Genomic DNA, 20,763 nt, shown 5'->3' on the forward strand with positions numbered 1-20,763 from the left:
TTTTATTGTTTTTACAAGACAACAGCACTACAATTCCATAAAAACCCGATATATATGCCTTAAAATGTTATGGAGGTGAATTTAATATGCTGATAATTGATTAGATGCATGCACACAAAATATGTAAAACAAGTTAAAAAAAAAAAAGGAGTTACAGAGTAGGAAGCAATAAATAAGTACAACTTTGGAATATACATGTGATCACTTGATCTAAAAATAGAACTCATTTTTTGCTATAGATTCATAACGTTATTGTAAAAAAATATATATCTGGTGCAGTTGTCAAGGTGATGGTAACATTTCCTCATTGGGCTCTGAAAAACAAGAAAACAACATGAAAATGAATGAAAAAGGAGAGATAAAGCTGTTTGGACCGTACATGTTAATTAAACCAGGCCAATCTTATTTAGGTTCAAGCTGACATGTTGGCGTTCTCACCTGTCCAAGATCTGTAGACTGGAAGTTTGAGTGCAGGGTGTGTGATTTCCACACACACCCTTAGACGTGCCCTCTCACTCTCCCTGGACTCCCTGGTCAAGTCCACCTTGTTAATATGAAGCGCACCTGAATCCTTTTCTATGTCGTCATCACTGTCTTTGTCAATGTCGGAATTTGTTTCCTGATCCGAGTGGTCGTCGTCCTCCTCTTTTTCATCAATGTATGCAAGTCCTCTGGTGTCTGGGTCTGCGACTGCAGCTTTTGTTTCTGCAGCAAAACATCATATTGACATTTTTAGGCTTATTATCAAAATTACTTTTTTTGTTTGCTGCAACCAGACTAATGACATATAATTAAAATTGATCACCTCTGTGTCATTGTCTCAGCCTCATCTAACTGTGTGTAATGTTCAAAATATTCATCAAAAAACTCCCTGACCTACATTACTCTGGTCCCTTTATAGATGACATCACTATTGTAAATCAGCTTATTATATTTCGTAACTAATAGTCCATTCAATAAAAGCTTTAGACGTGACCTGACAGGTTTAACATGTTTTGTTTATTACATTGCTTTGTTTCTACTCAACTCTCACTTGAACCTTGATGATTCTTTCAATCTTAAAAGATCCTAGTTTTTTTTTAAATTATTGTTCACCAAAAATTCAAATTTCGCTCATTTACTATTCACCTTTATGTTGACTAAGAGTTGGGATAATTTTTATAACAATCAGTTCCTTTTAGAGTTGTAAGTGTATTTTTATTTTAATGTAGTGACTGGTGCTCAGTTGACTTCCCCTTCATTTTCGTCCAAAAAGACTGACTCAAAAACATCCAAATACTTCCTTACTGTAACGTCTGAAGTGTCCATCTTGTGTTTAAGCCTAGACAAGAGGAAGTTTTCCAGAAAAACTCAATAGTCCTATATTTTAAGCTTGTTAGTGGTAGAGGCTTAAAGAATAACAAGCGTTATAGACAGGAAGGACTTTGGGTAAATATCGCAAGTACTTCCTGAGTGCATACAGTGTACTGTCTACCCTGGATGCTCAGCCAAAGTTGTTGTTTAAGTTTGTTTGGAACAATTCCTCATGTCCAGGCTTTAATACATGACACTATAAGACCACTGAGCTCCAGGCACTACATTAAAATGAACATACATTTTTGTCTATAATTGTAAGTGACAGATTACTCCGAAAATATCACAACCCTTAGTTGACATGAGTAGAAAATAGGTGAAATTAAAATTTTGGGTGAACTATCACTTTAACTCAGACATGAAAAAAAACAGTAGACTGAAGAGCAAGGACAACATCCACGCTCAGAGTTAACTTCAGAGTAAGTACTTGAATGACCTCATTTAAAGTGTCTGTAGAGTGGATTTGTACTGTATGATTCTGAAAAAAACAATAAACCTTTACGGCGTGTGCTAGACACAGCTTAATGAACTCCGTAAGAATATTATAAATTATTACTGACAGTTGTGTAGGGTGTCAGTCAACAGCAAAGGAAACCAAAAAAAACAAAAAAAAACATGGTATTTGTCGGCAAACGACATTGTTTTGGAATCTGGAATTTTCTTACACAATGGCCATTTATTTGCCTTTTAAAACCATAATCCCTTCATGATGTTCTTGGATTATCTGAGAGTGAACTTTATTGCACTTGACACACCTCATGACACTTGTGACATGAAATCAGATTAGTTGTGTTTTCAAATGTAATGCTGAGAAATGTGCCTCGAGGCACCTTCCAAAAACACCTCCACACCTCCGGTAATCATCTCAACTCCACCCATTCGTGAGAACATCAATAAACCATTTTAAAAGAAGGACAATTACTTATTGCGTGGCCGTTGCTTCTCTGGTAGCTGGTGTGAGTCAGGGGTCTCGTGGATCTCTCCAACGCACACACACTCTTCAGCTCCCTCTGCCCATCGTCTCCAATCTCCTCGGTTTCACTGGAGATCAACGGCATCAGTGTCTTTCCGCCCGCCGTCCAGAGTAGCTTGACCTTTGGGTGACCTCCTTTCAAGAGCAGGGAGAAAACGCCGACCCCTTCGCTGCTCCAACACACGGTGATGGATGGAGGGATGGAGGGAGACACTGTTCACATCCAAAGTTAAATAAAGAGAGTTGCCATGTACAGGTAGTGACCTCCTGAGATATTCTTCATACCTACGTTCCTCCAGTGTCTCTCGATGGGCTCTTCTAGTGAACAGTGGTCCACTCTACATATGATCCCTTCTCCTCGCTCACCTTTCTCAAGACTGGTTTTCCTTCTACTCAGAGAAGCTGTCGCCCTGTAGAGTCTTGAATGAGTCTCTATCGGACCCCACATTTCTCCTCCCTCGATCTGTTCTTCTTCTCTGTCATCCTGCTCTCCTCCTCTGAGCCTTAGCCAGGTCACCAATAAAGTGGGAGGGTAGAAATCTGTGATTTCACACCCCAGGGTCAGAGACTTGTCCGAGGGACACGTGGAGCCCACGACCTCCGACACGCACGGCCTTTTAATGAACCCTGTGACAGAGACGGTCCTATGTAATCTGCAGCCACAGGGGAAATATGTTGCTTCTCTGTCTCACCTCTTGTCTCCTGAGTCACTGGTTGTTTGAGAGCAATGTGGTGGACACTGACCCACACTTTGGTACCTCCCTGTTCCAGTTCACTTCGGGGCAGTTTGCATTGGCTAAACGCGGAGAAGAAGCCCTCGGAGTCAGGTCGAGGGGAGGACGAGGCCTGGGAGGCCACTGGGCTCAGCTCGCCTCCCTGGCAAAACCAACGAAATGTGATGACATCAGGGTGAAAATTGGACGCCCGGACCGTCAGACTTATGACATCTGTGGAAGGAAAAAGTCAAGTCAGCACAGGATGAGAGGCAATGCACAGAATGTGTCTGTCAGCTCACAACAGAATATACAGATGTTTTAAGCATTTAGAAAGAAATCCATGATCTATTGCAATTTTGAAAAAAGTTGACTTTACTCACCTGGGTCATTGGTTGTCTCTGCAAGCTGGATTTCCGATACTTCTGGCGGCGCTATTAAAAAGTACAATATACCTTTTAGATTGAGTTATATTAAGTTTTTGTTGTAGTTACTTATCTTAAGAAAGCAAAATACAAATGCTGAAAATGTTCTTTGACAAAGAAAAAACTTGAAAAGCACATAAGTAAAAAGTGAATATTTCCACCAAGGAGTTAATTAAATTTATAATATAATACTATTTAAAAACTTCCAAAAGTCAATACCTTTTTAGAAATACCATTATAAAACCCCCAAGATTATATTTGTCACTGCAAATACATTCAAAAGTATTTCACCGGTGATTGCATTGTATACTGTGGTTTAATTTCAATATCTCGAGACGTTCTAAAGTTAGTTTGCATACTTATGCCCACGAGAAAGGTGACTTGTTTGGAGGAGGAAATATTTTTGAGGAATATATCAAAATCCGAAACTGAAAAACGCAGATGTCATTTGTTATTGCCTGTGGAACTGGATGGTGCAGTTCTTTTCAAACAAAAAGGTTCTCATTGCCAGGCCTCACTAACAAATAAAAAAAAAAATCAACTAATAATGCCACTTACACAGAATGCTGAACTTCTCCGACACTCTCTCCACCACTATTTTGTCCTTGCCCTCGTAGGACACCTGACACTTGAACACTGCGCCCTTGTGGACCGAGATCTGAGGGATGAAGGTGAGCGAGGTGATCAGCTGTTGGATTCCAGTTGCAGAGGAGTGAAGGGGTCCATGAGTGTGCAGCTTGTAGTAACACATCTCCTCCCTGGAGAGCAGGGGTCCTTTCTCTGATGCTGTGGAGGTGAGAGTTAGGCCGAAGGGCAGATGGATGGTGGTTAGACGGTTATAGAGGCAGTTAAAGTTTGCATGTGAGGTCCCTTTGTAATTGTTAGCAAAGGTTTAATGTTCATGGGGAAAAAAAACGAGAGGCATTTATAAGTGTTGGCCTTCAGTTAGAGGTAATTGAATGTGTTACTATTGTTTACATCAGTGTGTTATAATAAGACTAAAAGTTAGGGTTTACAGTTGCTCTAAATCCAGGCTTTTCCCAGGGGGATTATGAAGCTATTTGATCGGACAAATGGTGCTAAATTGCTCTTATTGTCTCTTTCCTGTTGCAAAATTCTTGAATAAAGTAGCTAACAAATTACACAATTTAATAAACATTAAAACCAAAATCTCATGTACACTATTTTCCTTCCAAAAGTATACTATATCTAAATGTCTTGTGTCAGTTTCAGGTTATAATATCCTCTTGGAAAGTTAGATACATACTTGACCTCTTACCTGTGAGTGAGGTGTCTGTGATTTGTGTGTTGTTTAGAAACCACAATGTCTCGACTCGGTCCACCCTCCGACCCTCGATACTCAAAGACACTCTGCCCTTTTTGCCGACGATGACACGTGGTGGCAAGATAATGCCCGACACATTCAGGGATTTCTGTTTTTCTAGATGTTAAGAGAGGGAATAGATAATCATTGGAAATGAGTTCATGTATATCACAGTAGCTCACGTGAAGTCTCAGGCTTACCGTCTCTTCTCCGCCAAGAGAAACCGAAACACAGCAGGAAAACAAGCACAATTGAGATGCACATCATTGCGACGGATGCTTTGGCAGATTTTGTCAACACAGGCGATTCATCTGACAAAGAACACAATGACTCATTCACAGGATAACTGGTGTCGGACAGCATTACTACTTACAACGTTGGCAAATCATTATTACCTCTCGTGTTCAAACCATCCAAGTCTACAGAACCACGAACTGGCTCCACAACGCCAGGTTGGTCCACGGCACACTCCACCTTTCCTCCCAGCGCCCTCTGCTCAGGGCTGAGAGTGTAGTATCTCCTAGTTCTGTAGGTTCCATCTGGATTCTGATCCGTGTAAGTCAGCTCGGGGAGGATGCTTCCGTTTTGAATCCATGAGACGGACACCATCTCAGGGTAGAAACGCTCTAACTCACAATACAGTGTGAGGGGGATTTGGTCTGAGGAAGGAGGGATGACAGAGAGACTGACAGAAGGAGGATCTGAGGAGAGATCAACGAGAAACATCTTCAGTCCTGTGGTCGTTTAAATATCTTGAAATCCTCTGGGTAGAGTTGTTACATTACACCCAAATATCTTCTCAAAAGCCATATTAAGCCAAATTATTAGTTATTGTATTAGTATCTAGTGTAGGTACTATGGAGAGGAAGAAGAGAAGGACAACTAATGATGAACCAATGAGATTCATTGAAGACACTAGTAACGGGTTAAGACCAGTTTAGGTGGAAGAGAAGGACAGGGTGTGTCAAGCCACTGGGGAAATACATTTGCATGATTGATAATGAATTAACCGTTAACTCATCCCCAATTTCCAAACCTTAGCGACAAATGCCAACGACCCATATGGGCACCTTTGAGTCGTTGATTAACCTCTATAAGCTTTTTTTGGGGAGGACACCAGAGTTCCCGGAGGAAACTCTAGCAAGCATGAGGTGTACGAACAAACAGAGATGACCCTGGTTAGCTCATAACCTGGTTTTGCACAAGCTGGATTGGAGGCCATAACATTCTTGCTGTTTCAGAACCAACACTAGCATAATGTTTGACCCACTAAGCAAGTGCTTTTTTCCCACTACCAGTGACTTAAATAAGAAATAAAAGGATAAGCTTAGAGAATTAAGATTTTCATTCATAATCACATGATCAAATGTGCACATTACGTATAAAATATTTAAATGACATTAATAAATGAACATATTACTTATATAATGTTGCCATGATCACATGAAACACATAGTATGCACATTACACATAAGATGCTTACATATTATAAATTATAAACATTTAAATGAAATAAACAAAGAAAATAAACTGAAGTTCAAAGTGAATACCATGTTCAGTGTATGGGAGAAATGATAAGAACTTTCTACGCTCAGACCAGCTGTATATCGCTGATTTTAGCTGAAAATAGTTTTTATCACAGCTTTAAATTATTTTATTTCCATAAGAAATGTTGGTTTTCAGGTTATTTGGCCATAGTTGAAAATAGTTGAAAATGTTACATTCAGGCGTATGATGTTTATAAAACAATAATCGTGAATGGTCTGAAGCGTACTACTGTTGAAATAACGACTACGACAGAAAGTCTTTGGATGTTGGATTTTAGTTGAAAATGTATAGGATTGTAAATGTATGTATGATATACACAAAACAAAGATTGTGTATGATCAAAAGTGTAAAGCTGTTGAAAAGTGACTGTTAATGTCTAAAACATGTTGAACTTTAACTGACGTAATGGACAAGATGGAAGTAATTAACAGTAATAGTACTAATAAATAGTTTTTCAAATGACGACCGAGATGTTTGCTTAATAGACAAATGAGCAGTTATTGTTTAGAGTAGTTAAGATTTTTGAAAGATTTCTCTTGCTCATGTTCCTGAACAGACACAGACACTCAATACAAATCTAACATTTTAACTCTACCAACAGACACTCATAACACCCAGGTTAGTTTCTCAAACCTGATTTCAAAGTGTATTCAAAATGTTTTAGTTGCTTGAACAAGATTCTAAACCACATCAACTGTTTTGGGCATCTATGTGGTTCACCCTCTACTTACAGGTGATGTTAAGTTGAAACTTCTGCTCCTCAATGTTTCCATTGTGGGAGACTTTGCATCCAAAGGTTGCGTTCTGGTCCACGCGTGATGGATAGATGGTGAGGTTGCCAACCGCCCTGTACAACCCATCTGGACCTTGCTCACCGTCCAGCTCGTCACCAAAGTGAATCTCTCTACCATCTCTTGTCCAGGAGAAGACAACAGGTGGAGGGTAGAATCCATCGGCCTGGCATTCAAGCTGACTCTGGGTCTCCAGGACAAACCACTGCGGAAGTATGGAAACAGTTGGCGGGGCTAGAGAAAAGGAAAAAGGAGAGCACAAAGAAAAAATGTAAATGTTTTTTTTTAATAACCTTCTTTAATAGAATCCTACCTGTGATTCTAAATGTGACTTCACAGACATGGTGCAGTGTAGAGTTATAGCTGACTGTGCATTTATACGCTCCCTGCCTGCTGAAGTCGGCGTCTAGGACAGTCAAAGAAAAGTCTCCATTGAGGACTGCGCTGGTGTTCCAGCTGAAACCCTCAGTGATGTTTGCAGCTGCCGCCACAAAGGAGACGATCACAGAGCCGTTACTGATCCAGCTGACGTCCAGATCTGGGTCGCCAGGGATGGGTGATGTGAGGTCGCAAGGAAGGACCGCATCAGTATTTGGTCTGGCCTGGACGTCCACCGGAGACACTGTTGATTGAAATGTAGAAAAACAAAATGCATGGTTCAGAAATGATTCTGTGTTTTAATGTGTGATCTTGAGGTGTTTGATTTTACAGAATCCTAACAGGTGATGGAGATGATGAATAGATGGGTAGACAGACAATGCAGACGATTGTGAAGATTGAAACAAAGTCAAAAGTGAAAAGAAAAAGAACAGATCCATTGAGTACAGTGTGATTCTTTTACATGTAAATAGACTAATTAAAATACTTAAATTGTCTTGATAATCAAGATAAATCTATGTCGAATTAAATCAATAAAATAGGTGATGATTGACGAAAAGGTGACTATGTATCCTGGTATTTCTGAAAATATGTAACAAATATGCCTCCTGTTTTTAATGAAATGCTTATTTGAATTCACCTTTCACCCAAAGTTCAATTACAAGATTCCACCATTAAAATAAAGTACAACAAGCGTTGCTTATCAAACATATGTGGCTGGTTTTTACAATTGAATTCAAGAGTGCAATGCACGCTTGAGTGGGATTATAGTTCACTTTATCACCTTTATTGACTTTGTAAAGAATCAAAATCCTATCTAAGCACTTGTGCTGTAATCCCTTAGGTACACAAATCTAATGACACACTTGTCTACCTTCACTACCTTCAATACACATTTCTTCATTTCTCCGACTTTCCTTTCAAGTGCAATCACAAAGCAATAATCTTGAAGAGCTCAGGGATCCACAGCAAACACTTGTCCGGCCGCTTTCTGCTTAATTAGTAACTAGCTCAGTAAATACTCGTCGGCAGGTGTAAAAGTAGAGCAATGGAATTTTTTTCTCCTTGAGTTGTGTCAAGTGTGATGGATAGAGTCAACAGTGAACAATGAGCCATGACTAGAATTCAGTGAGACGAAGAGATTTAGATAAAGACACAACATGTCAAGACAATAAATAAAGGTTTGAATATACACAACAACATTACTTAAAGAGTCTGGACAAACTGCATAACCCTTTCATCAATCACACATATACTTTTCCAGACATAAATGGAATAAAAGTATGTGATTAAATCAAAATGTAATGTTATGCTCATGCTCATAGACTTGCCAAGAAGTCGTAGTCAATTTAATGATTTGTTGATGATTGCAGGGAAGTGTGTCAGAGTTTCATTATGAATGAATGTTGTTTTGATGTCCCTATGGTGAGACATACATTGGTTTCTTCTCCTTAATACAAACACAAAGTGACTTTGAAGAGGTTGAATGTGAAAATAATAAAAATAGGATCTATTGAAAAGTTGAGGACACTCATGGTTACCATACAGATACATTTAACTACACAAACAAACATAAATAAAAACTTAAAAAATACATTAAGACATCAAAAGCAGCAGCAATGGAAATGGCAGGAAAAGTATACAAAAATATATTACCAATTAAAACTATGGTGAAAAACAAATTTAGATACAAAAGTAAAGCAAAACAACTTAAAGCAAAACCAAAATCAACATATTCTTTGTATACGAGATACAAGATAAACATGTTTCAAATGTTGTTTGTTTATAGATCGACACTATTGATTGATATGTTTGTTCATAGATAGTAAATATTATCTTTTCTTTAAGCATTCCAGTATTTCAACATCACTTTTAGTAGTGTGAACACAAACTGAGATAAAGCCCTAGCAATGAAGAAAGATTAAACACACAAACACACACACACACAGCGGTGTTGGAAGTTTGTGTTGTGGATCAAACAAATACGATCAACAATCATTGCTAACATGAGTCAAACTGTGACACAGTATATAGTTTTAAACAAATAAATGTTACAGTAGAAAGTAATGACACAGCACTCACCAGACTTTATGAGAGTCAGAAGGAAGACATGCACGAGGACTTTAGTCTTCATGGCCAGGCTTGAATGGAGACCAAGTTCTTATCATTGGACCCTTTCCTCGTCTTTTATAGACCCGAGAGGCCTGAGTGGGCGGGATTCACAAGCCGGATAGGATATAATAAATTTGGTTCTTAGATGTCAAGAAGTGAAAGAACGCTGAGACTTTATGTCCTCTTGGCCAAAAAAGAAAAAAAAAGCGAATTAAAAAAAGGGGGCATGAAGGGAGATGTGCGAGGACACCCAGAGCACAAAACCAGTTACTTAAAATTCCGACGGGCCTCTGGCCAAGGTTTGGAGGCTACTTTACATTGGCGCAGTGTTGCCCTAAACAAACGGCCGGGGCGATCCCACTGAGCTTATGTGGGCAAACACTCAGGCGAGACTTCAGGCCTTTTGTATCCAGGGAGAGTTTCTATGGTGTTACATTTAGAAACATTTAGAGGAAAGTTTGCAAGGACTCTCTTGGTCGCTGCCGTGTTCTTCATCTTCGTTCAACGATGTTTGGAAGACAATAGAATCTCTCTTTTGTTTTAGATCCATTTAGTTACCTGTTGGTCCTTCATTCAGCAGACCTCAGGACCTCAGGTGAAACTCCTGTTTGCCGAACACTTGACTGTGTCAAGTGTCAACCCAAACAAAAGTAAGAACATTGACGGACACGTTCTATGTCTTTGTTTGAGTTTCGCCGCATCACGTTCAATCTTTCTTTCTCATTCTTTCTGTGACACTTTCTTTAGCTTCAATAGCAAGATTGAGTGCTCTTAGGAATAATTGACGAGGGAATGGAAAGTCTGCTCAAGTTGTTAAAAACTTTAATCCCATCATTTAGACAGAGGAACAACATCGAGCTACGTTAGCAACTTTTCTGGTCTGAGTATTATTTTTGAAAGATGTCGTGCCTGCCTTTTGTCTTTCTACGCCCATTGACATCAACGGCAGTTCAAAGAAGAGATAATTATTCGTAATTATGAACATGACTAGCCTTCGTGCAAATTAGAAAAATAAAAACAAAGCCCAAGGAAACAGCACTGGTGTCCAAAATGAATCATTTTGTCTCTATAATTTAAAATAATTACCATTTTTTCTCTTGTGTCGCATCCATTTGTTTTGTGATGACTTTCTAGTCAGTTTTAAGTGATATTGGCATGGTCTGACGTCATCTCAATGATCACGACATGAAACATCAATACCAGGAATGAGGTACTGATAAACCAGGGTTAGACCTTCAGCTGGGAAAGCTACATTTTTGGGTAACCATCCACCTCAGCTGTAAGCAGATAAATTATTTTTTTCATGTTTACACCCCAAGCGTAGAAATAAAAAGAGCAACTCAAGCACTTGTAGGGATTTTTCAGGAAGCAAATTAAATTGTCTTTATTGAAATATATATTTAAATCTATCTTCAAAACCACGAAAGAGAACATCCGCAGGAAGTGGACTGCATTATTGCATCCTGATTTCTTTAATGATGTACTAAATCTTCCATTATTGATTAGAATAAGAATGAATATACTGAAGTAAAGATACGATTTATACACTCAAGTAAACAGTCATGGTAGTAAACCAGACTGTGGGGAAGAACTAAATTCAAAGTACAATAGAATACCTGATGAGTACCATAAAAAGGGAGGAGATGGGATTAAAACCTCCAGTACAAACAACACTGAATAGATTGTTACTCAAAATGATGAAAAGCCTACAAATTGTTTTGAAATTGATCTTAAGAATTGTCAATTGTATCAGGTGATCAGTGATTGCGTGACACTTGGATAGAAGGAGTCTGGAGGTTCATCTGATTAGATCATCTTTTCTGGGGGAATAATGAGTGGGTGGTGGAGGTGACTTGTACCCCTATATTGAGCCGACCTCCTGACCCACTGCAGAGCTCTCTTGTCGGCCTGAGAAACTTGTTCCAGTTTCACATCAAGTGGTTGTTGTGTGAGAGGATGCTCTCAACAGAACATCTGGAGATGGACAGTAGTCGTTTCTGGGATCAGGTTGAACTTCCTCTGTGAATCACTGTATTCCTCTTAAACTGTTTGAGAATAGTTGAGTTCTTGAGGGAGCAATAGTCACTGAGTTGTTTTCTTTGTTGAAGAAGATTGCACTGACAAAAAATTGGTAAATTTAAGTAAATCTTCAAGGGCAATCATCAAGGTACCTCAAGTCATTTCTGATGATTACTAATATGGACATTTCATTTTACTCTCTCTTGTTGACGTTTTGCTCAAAACTGACCGCTTCGGACTGAAAATCTTACCTAAAACACTTGGCATTTCAAAGTTATTGTTAAATCATTTTCTTCATGTTCTTAAATGTTTTTCTTTACTGACAGAATAAGTTGAAAAAGGAGGCAACTTTTTAATTTAACACTTTTATTTTCTACTGAAAACACCATTCCCCCCCCATAAAACATTATAAAAGTATTATGTAAGTAAGTAAGTAAGTAAGTAATATTTATTTATATAGCGCTTTTCGAGACCAAGGTCACAAAGCGCTTAAACAATCAAAACAATACTCAATAAAGTATATACTTTAAGATGTCCTTCATGATCAAAAGTCATGCTTACTAAAAGCTGAGCATCTCGAGACTTACGGTGTTCTGCCTTAGCTTTTCTCATCTTTAAAAAATAAACAATTTTGCAAAGACGACCCAATATTGGACTGAATACAACTTCCCACCTGATAACTTATCTTCAAGATAATTCCGCTGCTCCTGGCTGACGACCTTTATCGTTCTGAAGCTCACGCATCCTGTATGTGTCATTATGACTGACTTTCTAGATTCACGTGCAATGAAGATTAAACTTGAAAAAATGTGTGAAAATACATAAGAAAACGTTTTTCCACACAGTTTATTTACTACACAGGTTAAATTTATAGTTTGACTTGAATAATCCAAGTTCCCAATCGATCATTACAATTGGAAACTAAAAGGTGTGACAGTTAACCTAGTTAATATTACTACACTACACTGAGAATAAAGGGATGATGGATGAACTGAAGTCAACAAACCACATCCCTTCATTAGTGACGTTTGAGATGATAAAACCATCTGTTCAATGTTTATGCAAATTTCCCAGGTCAAATAATTATGTTGTAAAACAAGTTGGTCAACCAGCGTCCACTGAATCATATAAATTGAAAAAGTAACGATGCATCAAAGTCAACAGAAGTCAGAGAGGAACAAGTGTCAGATGTCTGCATCCATGGCATCCTTTGCTGCTGTTCTTGTGACCGTAATTCTCTGTGGGCACGGTGAGCTCTTCCACTTGGTACCTGTTAAAATTATTTTAAAAATATTCAAATTTGACATTTTTAAATGACATGTTGATTATATATATATATATATATATATATATATATATATATATATATATATATATATATATATATATATATATATATATATTAATATATTATCCTGTTCATGAAGTCACTGTTTCTGTTTTGTCTGCTCTATTTGGATTATTTGTTAATTTTCTGCATCAGGATTTGTATTTCAAATAATATATATATATATTTTTTTACATAAACCCTCATTTAAATTTCTATTCTTAATTGTTTACCATATCAATAATGGTGATATTTACAGCACTTACTAGTAAGTATATTGTCCGATAAAAAAAAAGTTGACTCAAAATGGGACTTTAAATAATTCAGTAAATACCTTTTTTCTTCTTCTTTTAATTACCTTCATTTATTGCAATTAAAAATGGAAAATCTTTTAGAAAGATTGTTACAATTGTGTTGTGTTATCAAACTGAGGTAACATATTTGGAAATAAGCCATTTATGGTTAAAATAAAGTCTTTTGAACTGTCATGTTAATACAAAATTAAAGCTGACCATACATTATCCAGCTATTCTATCAATCTATCATCCAATCATCGCTTAGTTGAAAGTAGTTCGTTTTAAAAGTCTTCTTAACACACTGGAAAAACAAGTGGAAGTATGTTTAGCTGCAACATATGAGATGTTTTTAATTATAGATTTTTTAGATTATACAGCAGATCCTCCCAGTGGCAGTGACTGGTAGTGGCGCCACAGACACACCACAGATGCGCCACAGACACACCACAGTCACACCACAGATGCACCACAGATGCACCACAGATGCACCACAGACACACCACAGACACACCACAGATGCACCACAAATGAACCACAGACACACCACAGATGCGCCACAGACACACCACAGATGCACCACAGACACACCACAGATGCGCCACAGATGCGCCACAGATGCGCCACAGACTGCTACTGTGGTGCTGCAACCTGCCAATGGCACTGTGAGGATCTCGCCGTCTATCCGATAAGAGCTGATTTTGTGCCAGCTCCTGAGAAACCAACTGTTTTTTTTTTAAATATCAAAAAAACGCTGTTTCAGTTATTATTGTTCCTGCTAATATAATATGTCACCTTAACTTCTCTGAAGGGACCTGGCCCACATATTCTACCCTTAAGTTAAACTTACACTGTTCGTTAATGTCACAAATGTCACTTGCCCCTCCTCGTGTTTCCCCGGTCTGACATCATTCCAATGATCACTCATTGTTTCCACTTGTTCCTCATGTGTCAAATAGTCTGTGTCTCACTTTGTCTTGTGCCATCAGTGACAAGCATCATAAATGACCTTGAGAAGAAGCCGAAACACTACGAATTTTTATACCAGGAGTAGATAGGAGTCTATGTATTTTAGTTTATTGCTATTTTACTCCCCCTCTGTAGTGAGTGAATTTAAAAACTTTTTTTTTTTTACTTTGTTTTGGAGTTTTTGTGGCCTCAATCTGTTTCGTGTGTTTGGTTTCTCTGTTTCATATCAAGTTGCGTCTTGTATCAGTTCAGTTTAGTCATTATGATTCATAGCTTAACTATTTAAGTCACATTGCTAAAAAAAATGAAGTAAAAGAAATATACCTTGTAATAAACTTGCTTAAACTGCTTTAATTCTGAGTCCTGTCTTCAGCCCTGGCCTGACAGTTAAGTGTTGGTGCACCGTGTTACCCTGAATAAGTGTGACTTCAATAAAAAAGAGTGTTGTTATTAACCAAGTATTTATTAACCAAATAAATGACTTATTAAAAAATGCGACACATTTCAATACGGTTAACAGATCTGGTAGAAATCCTTTACGTTTCAAATAGACCAGCACTAAAGAAAAACTGTACTGTTCAGAGTCTCTCTCTCGTGGTCACTGACATAACAGCACCTGTAAGCCTCTGGACCTCAAGCCCAAAACGTGTCTCGGCATCTCATGAAAAAAAAAAATCATCTTACACAAAGAATCTAAATAACAACACACTCAACAAAAGTATGAAGGTAGAGTTGTTGTTTAATGTCACTGTGCTCATTGTTTTTGACTTCACTAATGTAAGGATTCTTTCTCACCCCTCCAGCTGTGCCTAATCTGGGTGAGTAAAAACACTTTATCATCACCCTCTCTACCCCAAAACTAGATCACCTGCAATGACCTGGTGTCCACTAGTTTACTGTTTAACAGTGTTCGGCATGGTACGGATCAGAAAGAGGAAGTAGAAGAGTAGATATGCTACGAATCCAAGAAGCAGGATTTTAGTCTCCTAAAAAGTGTAGAATTAACATTAACAACATTTTTATACATCATTATAGTTTATGATTTTCAAGTAGTTTATTCTTTTGTTCCTGTTGTTCAATCAATAACATATATTATACTTACAAAGGTCAACTAAGTTATTCTAAGTAATAATTTTTTCTTATGCATCAAAATAATATGCAAGATAACACAAACTTTGTAAATGCTCAGTTGCACAGTCCTACACCTACTGATTGTTTTCTGTTCATCATAACTGTATTTGATTGACACAACGTCTTCTCAGCTTGTGGAACTGCACCACTGAACTCAAGAATAGTTGGGGGTGATGATGCACCGGCTGGAGGTTGGCCATGGCAGGCCAGTTTACACTATGATGTTTGGAAGCAACACATCTGTGGAGCTACTGTCATCAGTGACCAGTGGTTGCTCACTGCTGCCCATTGCATACTAGTGTAAGTACAAATTATTCAACCCAATATTATTATTGACAAATTAATATTCAATAACTCTTGTTTTGATGTCATTTAAACAGAAGCTCACCTTCAAACTACACTGTCTACTTGGGTAGAGAGAGACAAACAGGTTCAAATCCCCATGAGGAGAAACTCAAATTGTCCAAGATCATTGTTCACCCCGATTACAACAAGGAAACCTTAGTCAACGATATCGCCCTCCTGAAGATTAACACCCTATTGACCTTTAACGACTACATCCAACCTGTTTGCCTGGCAAGTCAAACCAGTAAATTCCACTTCAACACCACATGCTGGGCCACTGGTTGGGGCAGACTTGGAGCTGGCAGTGAGTATATGAATCACATAAGTTTTATCTGAATGCAATCTTGATAACCTTGATTAAATACCTATCCCACGTGATGCTTTTTAGACAATAGAGCACAAAATACATTCTGTCCTATTCTGTTTACCAAGAAAAGGGAGTGACTTCAAGGAAATAAATGTGCTGTTGAAAATATTTGGATACATGATCTGTTGTTACCTTCCCAGCACACTAGAGGAAGTTGGTTTAGAAAAAGAAAGGTTTAGAAATAAATAATTAAATAATAACGTTTATTATACATGTCCATCAGGATGCTACGCCCAAATATAAATACCATAAATAATATAAAACAGTTATAACACCGCTTTGATACAGAGTTTACAACTAGTAACTCATCGTCGTCATCATGTGACAAACTGGAAACAAAGGGATTAATCAAAGAGTGACAAAATGGCTAACAAAGTTAGGCTAGTGGAAGACCAGGCAGGAACCAGGGGCACCAATCAGGAGCGGGGGCTGGCTGTTTTGCACTCTGGCGCAGGAATAACACATTCAAAGCTTTTTTTCTCTCCCCAAAGGGCCATACCCTACGCTGCTGCAGGAGGTACAGATTCCTGTCATTGGAAAAAAAGTTTGTAGTTGCATTTACCAAATTCATGGACTGGATATAATCAGGGATGGAATGATCTGCGGTGGTGAACTCAACAAAGGAGTGTGTCAGGTAAATATTATCATCATTTAATTCAAGCCAATTTATGTGTAACATTGTTTTTATCCACGTTGGTTAGGTTTGTGTTCATGTGAGGTTTGCTTCAAATTTCAAACAAAATTAAAATCACAATTTTGAAAAACCAAACAAAATAAACCAGTAGATGCAGGGATTATTTGAAAAGTAGACCAACTTGTGAGTGACATCTGATTGAAAATTTTCAAGGTGGGGCTTTTTGTGGCAGTGCGTTTATCTGCCTTTACCAATGATAGAAACAGTGGAAACAAATGGTCTAAACTTAGACAACCTGTATGTCATTTAGACACCAACACTTCCACTGCTTATAATACATTATTTGATAGAAAAGTACAAAAACACACACGGACATACATCATGCAGAAAAAAAACCTTTTATTAAAACATCAGGATTCTTTCAACCTACTCATCACAAAGACACTACAAAAAGACCATTAATAAAAAAACCGACCTTAAAAAAAAAGGAAAAAGATTTGAAAAATACAAGTTAAAAGATTAAGAAAAAAAGAGTTAGGTCAATGGGAGGTCGGTGCCCCAGCACCCTATTATCTGATAGATATAGTCTAAATAGATTAATAAAGGTTTGCAGTCTGACAAAATCTAAGAGAAGCTTGTTTCTAGAGCAGGAGAAATGGTTACAGCTTGGCCATCTTTGGACATCAGAATATGTCTTTGTGCAAAAGTGATTAAAACGTAAATAAGTAAATCTAAACAGGACAAATTTGAGAATAGCTTGAAGTTTATGAGATGGACAAACTTCACAATTAAATTCAGGATTCAGCTTAACCACTTTTTTGAATTTTACTTTTTTTTTCATGTAAAACACTTTTAGGTTTTTTAATTGATTCTTTGGTTTTGTGGTTGTTGTTGTTGTTTTTCATCTACTCCTAGTATGAACATTCACAGTGTTTCGTCTTCTTCTCAAGGTCATGTATGATGCTTTTCACTGATGGTGTCGTCATTCACTTCTCAGGGGGATTCAGGTGGACCCATGCAGTGCAAACAAAACTCAAAATGGATCCAAGCAGGCGTCACAAGTTTTGGGTTCCCATGTGCTCTTGGTATACCAGAGGTCTATGTCCGGGTTTCTCTTTACCAGGATTGGATAACAGCCCAGGTGGAAGGGGCTGATGTTCAATTTGTGAAATTCGAGTCTGAAGGTTCTGATCCCGACGATGGATTTAATTCATGCCCAAGGGTTTTTCCCCAGACATTGAACAGCACGACCACCAACACGACGACCAGCGGCTCCACTACCAAAATAATACCAGCTTTAGTGCATGTAGTGATTCTCAGTATGTGTCTGGTCTGTGTATACTAGCATCACAGTTCATTATGATTCACTTCCATCACTTTAACTGTTCAGCAAAACACATAACCTAATGTAATACATACCTATTTACTTTTGGGGTTTTATATAGAAATATAGAAATATTTCCCAAAGATTTTTCACTAAAATCACAGGTAACATGAAGATAATTCTAAAATTAGTTATGTTCATTTATATTCACCTTTATGAACAAATAAAATATGAGTGCATAATCCTTCCCTCCCTTTGTCCAATACTTGGGTTGAACTCTGGCTTCCCATTGGAACTGTAGATACACATTTAGTTTGGAATTGCCTTATAGTTGTTTTTTATTAAAATTCAAATGCTGAATAACTGTTGAAGTTTAATTTCGTTCTGGGTTTACATGGTTGATCTATTTGCTTCTTTAACCCTATATACTTGTTCTAATCCTTAAAATATAACATTCAAATATATAAAGCAAGTTGCTTTTTCCATCAAATCCACATTCATCCACATCATGTGATTTATGGTAGCATATGGAAATTCAATTGAATTATTTTGTCAAACGTAATACCTCTTTCCAATGATTTCTTGGTTGAAAATCTTGCCGTGGACTGGATTCCAATAAATTGCTAATCTAAGCACTTATTTACTAAGATAATTAACAATCATCGTATATTCGACATGAAATTATACATTATAAGAGGATTCATTCGAAATAATGCATTAAAGGAATAGGCTCGTGGGCTACTCTCATTTAGTACTTTTGTGCAAACTGGTACGATTTCGATGACTTCTGAGCATAGCTATTAGTGTATAAATGTATATTGTATGAATATAATACTTCATAATGGATTAATTCAATTCAATTCAATTCAATTTTATTTAAAGTGTCTTATCATAACAAAGTTATCTCAACACACTATACAGTTGAAATAAGACTACAGTTGATTAAGGAAAAATAGATCCCAGCAATTCAACAAAGAGCAAGAAACAAAACACTGTACAGCTTGAGCAATGGCGAGGAAAAACTTCCTTTTAGAAGGCAGAAACCTCGAGTGGAACCCGACTCATTGTTGACGGCCTGCCGCTTTGACCGGCTGGGAGGAAGGATGGGGGGGTAGACAGATGGATAAGGAGAGGAGTGAGGGAGGATATAGTGAGAGAAAAGAGGAGAGTGTAGGAGGGTCCATGGGGGTGCTGGAGAGAACTCGGGATCTGATGACGTGGTGAAGATCCTGGATCAGCAGCAGCTCTGGAGGTGGATCCCTGGATCAGCAACAGCTCTGGAGGTGGATCCCTGGATCAGCAGCAGCTCTGGAGGCGGATCCCTGGGGCTCCGGGAGAGAAATAAAAAGGTGTGGGTTTGGGACAAATGTAGACAATACACAGGTATACAGACTCCGGTGATGGGTGAAGATATATAGAGGGGAGAGGGGGGGGGGGGTTGAAATAGCCAGGCCAGAGGGCACATACCTAGCACAGCAGATCCAGACACAGGGGCCCAAGCCGCGGCAGGAACCCACGGGAGACCAGGACCCGGCAGGCGAGATAACCACCAGAGCCGACCCCAAACACCAGCGAGAAGGCGGACCACCACCGGGGGCGCGAGAGGGCAAGCACAGGCGAGGACGACCGAGGAAGCAGAGAGGGGGAGGCACCAGGCGCAGGCCCCGGGGCAGAGGGGCAGCCAGAAGAACCAGTCAGGGGATAGGGCCCCATGGCCAGGCCGGGCGACGGAGGACCCCCAGACCGTCAGGCTGCCACCAAGTCCATAGCAGGGGACCGAGTCAAGGAGATAGGGATCTACCACAGCAGCGGCGGCGGAGCCCCCCCCAATACCCTGCGGACACGGCAGGTAGCCGGGTCGAGTGCCACCGCATGAGCCCGGGGGAGCAATGGCCAGGCACCGGCCCAGGTCCCCCGGGTCACCGGGCCACGGTTGTGCGGGCAGGGCTCGGGAACGGCCCCCAGTCTTTGAACTGTAGACCGTCCCCAACAGCCGCAGCCCACCTCCCCCATGAGGGAAGTTTGGGGGGCCAGCAGTATTCCATGGGCGGTCCACGGTCTCTAAGGTGCCGAGGCCCCGCCCATCACACGTACTGACCCCCAGCCCCCGCCCAATGCCTCCGCCGTCCCCCCAATGTGGCCCCGCCCAGTGTGGCCCCCCCCACCCGGGAAGCCCCCGAAAGACCGACCAACCCGGCCACGAACCCCCAGGACCAAGGGCGACAAACTCCCCGACCACGGCACATGCCACACAGGGCGGGTAGAGGACCACAGCCACCGCTGCAGCAGACACCCACCCCAAGACAGGCCCCCCACCACAGACCAGGTGAAGCCATCGGGCCCGGAAGGTCATCCAGAACACCCGGCCAGCCCCAGCCCCACCCCTGACGGTTCACCCGCCAGCCCCAGCACCGCCCCCAGCGCAACCCCCCATCCACCACCCCAGCCACCCCCGCCAGCACCCGCCCCCACGCACCATCAAAAACCCCCCGGAAGCGGGCCACCCCCCCGCCGGCACACGGGGCCATCGCGGCACCAGCGGTCACCACCACCAGGCCCAAGGCACCCACAGGCCCCACCCGCCGGACCCCCACACCCGAACCGGCCAAGCCAGAACGGCCCCGGCGAGAAAAGAAGGATATACAGAGCTCGGTGTCTAAAACTAAAACTAAAACTCCTCCAGCATTCTCAGCCTATAGCAGCTAAGATAAACAGTTTTGTTAGTTATGACAGCTAG

General features: G+C 39.8%; 2 protein-coding genes across 3 annotated transcripts; one reads left to right on the plus strand and one right to left on the minus strand.

Annotated features, from left to right (window-relative positions):
- Window positions 1-3: 3 nt before the first annotated feature.
- Window positions 4-9,721, minus strand: LOC148077494 (uncharacterized). 2 transcript variants are annotated; one of them, XM_087793221.1, is made up of 13 exons: window positions 9,588-9,721; window positions 7,441-7,749; window positions 7,068-7,361; window positions 5,184-5,489; window positions 4,989-5,099; window positions 4,744-4,905; window positions 4,023-4,250; window positions 3,423-3,473; window positions 3,019-3,273; window positions 2,612-2,953; window positions 2,276-2,539; window positions 439-705; window positions 4-314 (listed from the first exon to the last, which is right to left on the minus strand). In XM_087793221.1, exons 1-13 carry the CDS (start codon window positions 9,637-9,639, stop codon window positions 283-285), a joined length of 2,673 nt encoding a protein of 890 aa, XP_087649347.1. In that variant the 5' UTR covers window positions 9,640-9,721; the 3' UTR covers window positions 4-282. The 2 variants fall into 2 exon arrangements, with proteins under 2 accessions (XP_087649347.1, XP_087649346.1); XM_087793220.1 differs by having other exon boundaries at window positions 4,023-4,334.
- A 3,061-nt stretch (window positions 9,722-12,782) lies between these two features.
- LOC148077495 (chymotrypsin-like protease CTRL-1) lies at window positions 12,783-18,270 on the plus strand. Its single transcript, XM_087793212.1, has 6 exons — window positions 12,783-12,885; window positions 15,029-15,043; window positions 15,488-15,656; window positions 15,737-16,005; window positions 16,560-16,702; window positions 17,700-18,270. Exons 1-6 carry the CDS (start codon window positions 12,783-12,785, stop codon window positions 18,045-18,047), a joined length of 1,047 nt encoding a protein of 348 aa, XP_087649338.1. The 3' UTR covers window positions 18,048-18,270.
- Window positions 18,271-20,763: the final 2,493 nt, after the last annotated feature.

This window comes from Callionymus lyra, chromosome 6, assembly GCF_982586985.1.
Source record: "Callionymus lyra chromosome 6, fCalLyr1.hap1.1, whole genome shotgun sequence".
NCBI lineage: Eukaryota > Metazoa > Chordata > Actinopteri > Syngnathiformes > Callionymidae > Callionymus > Callionymus lyra.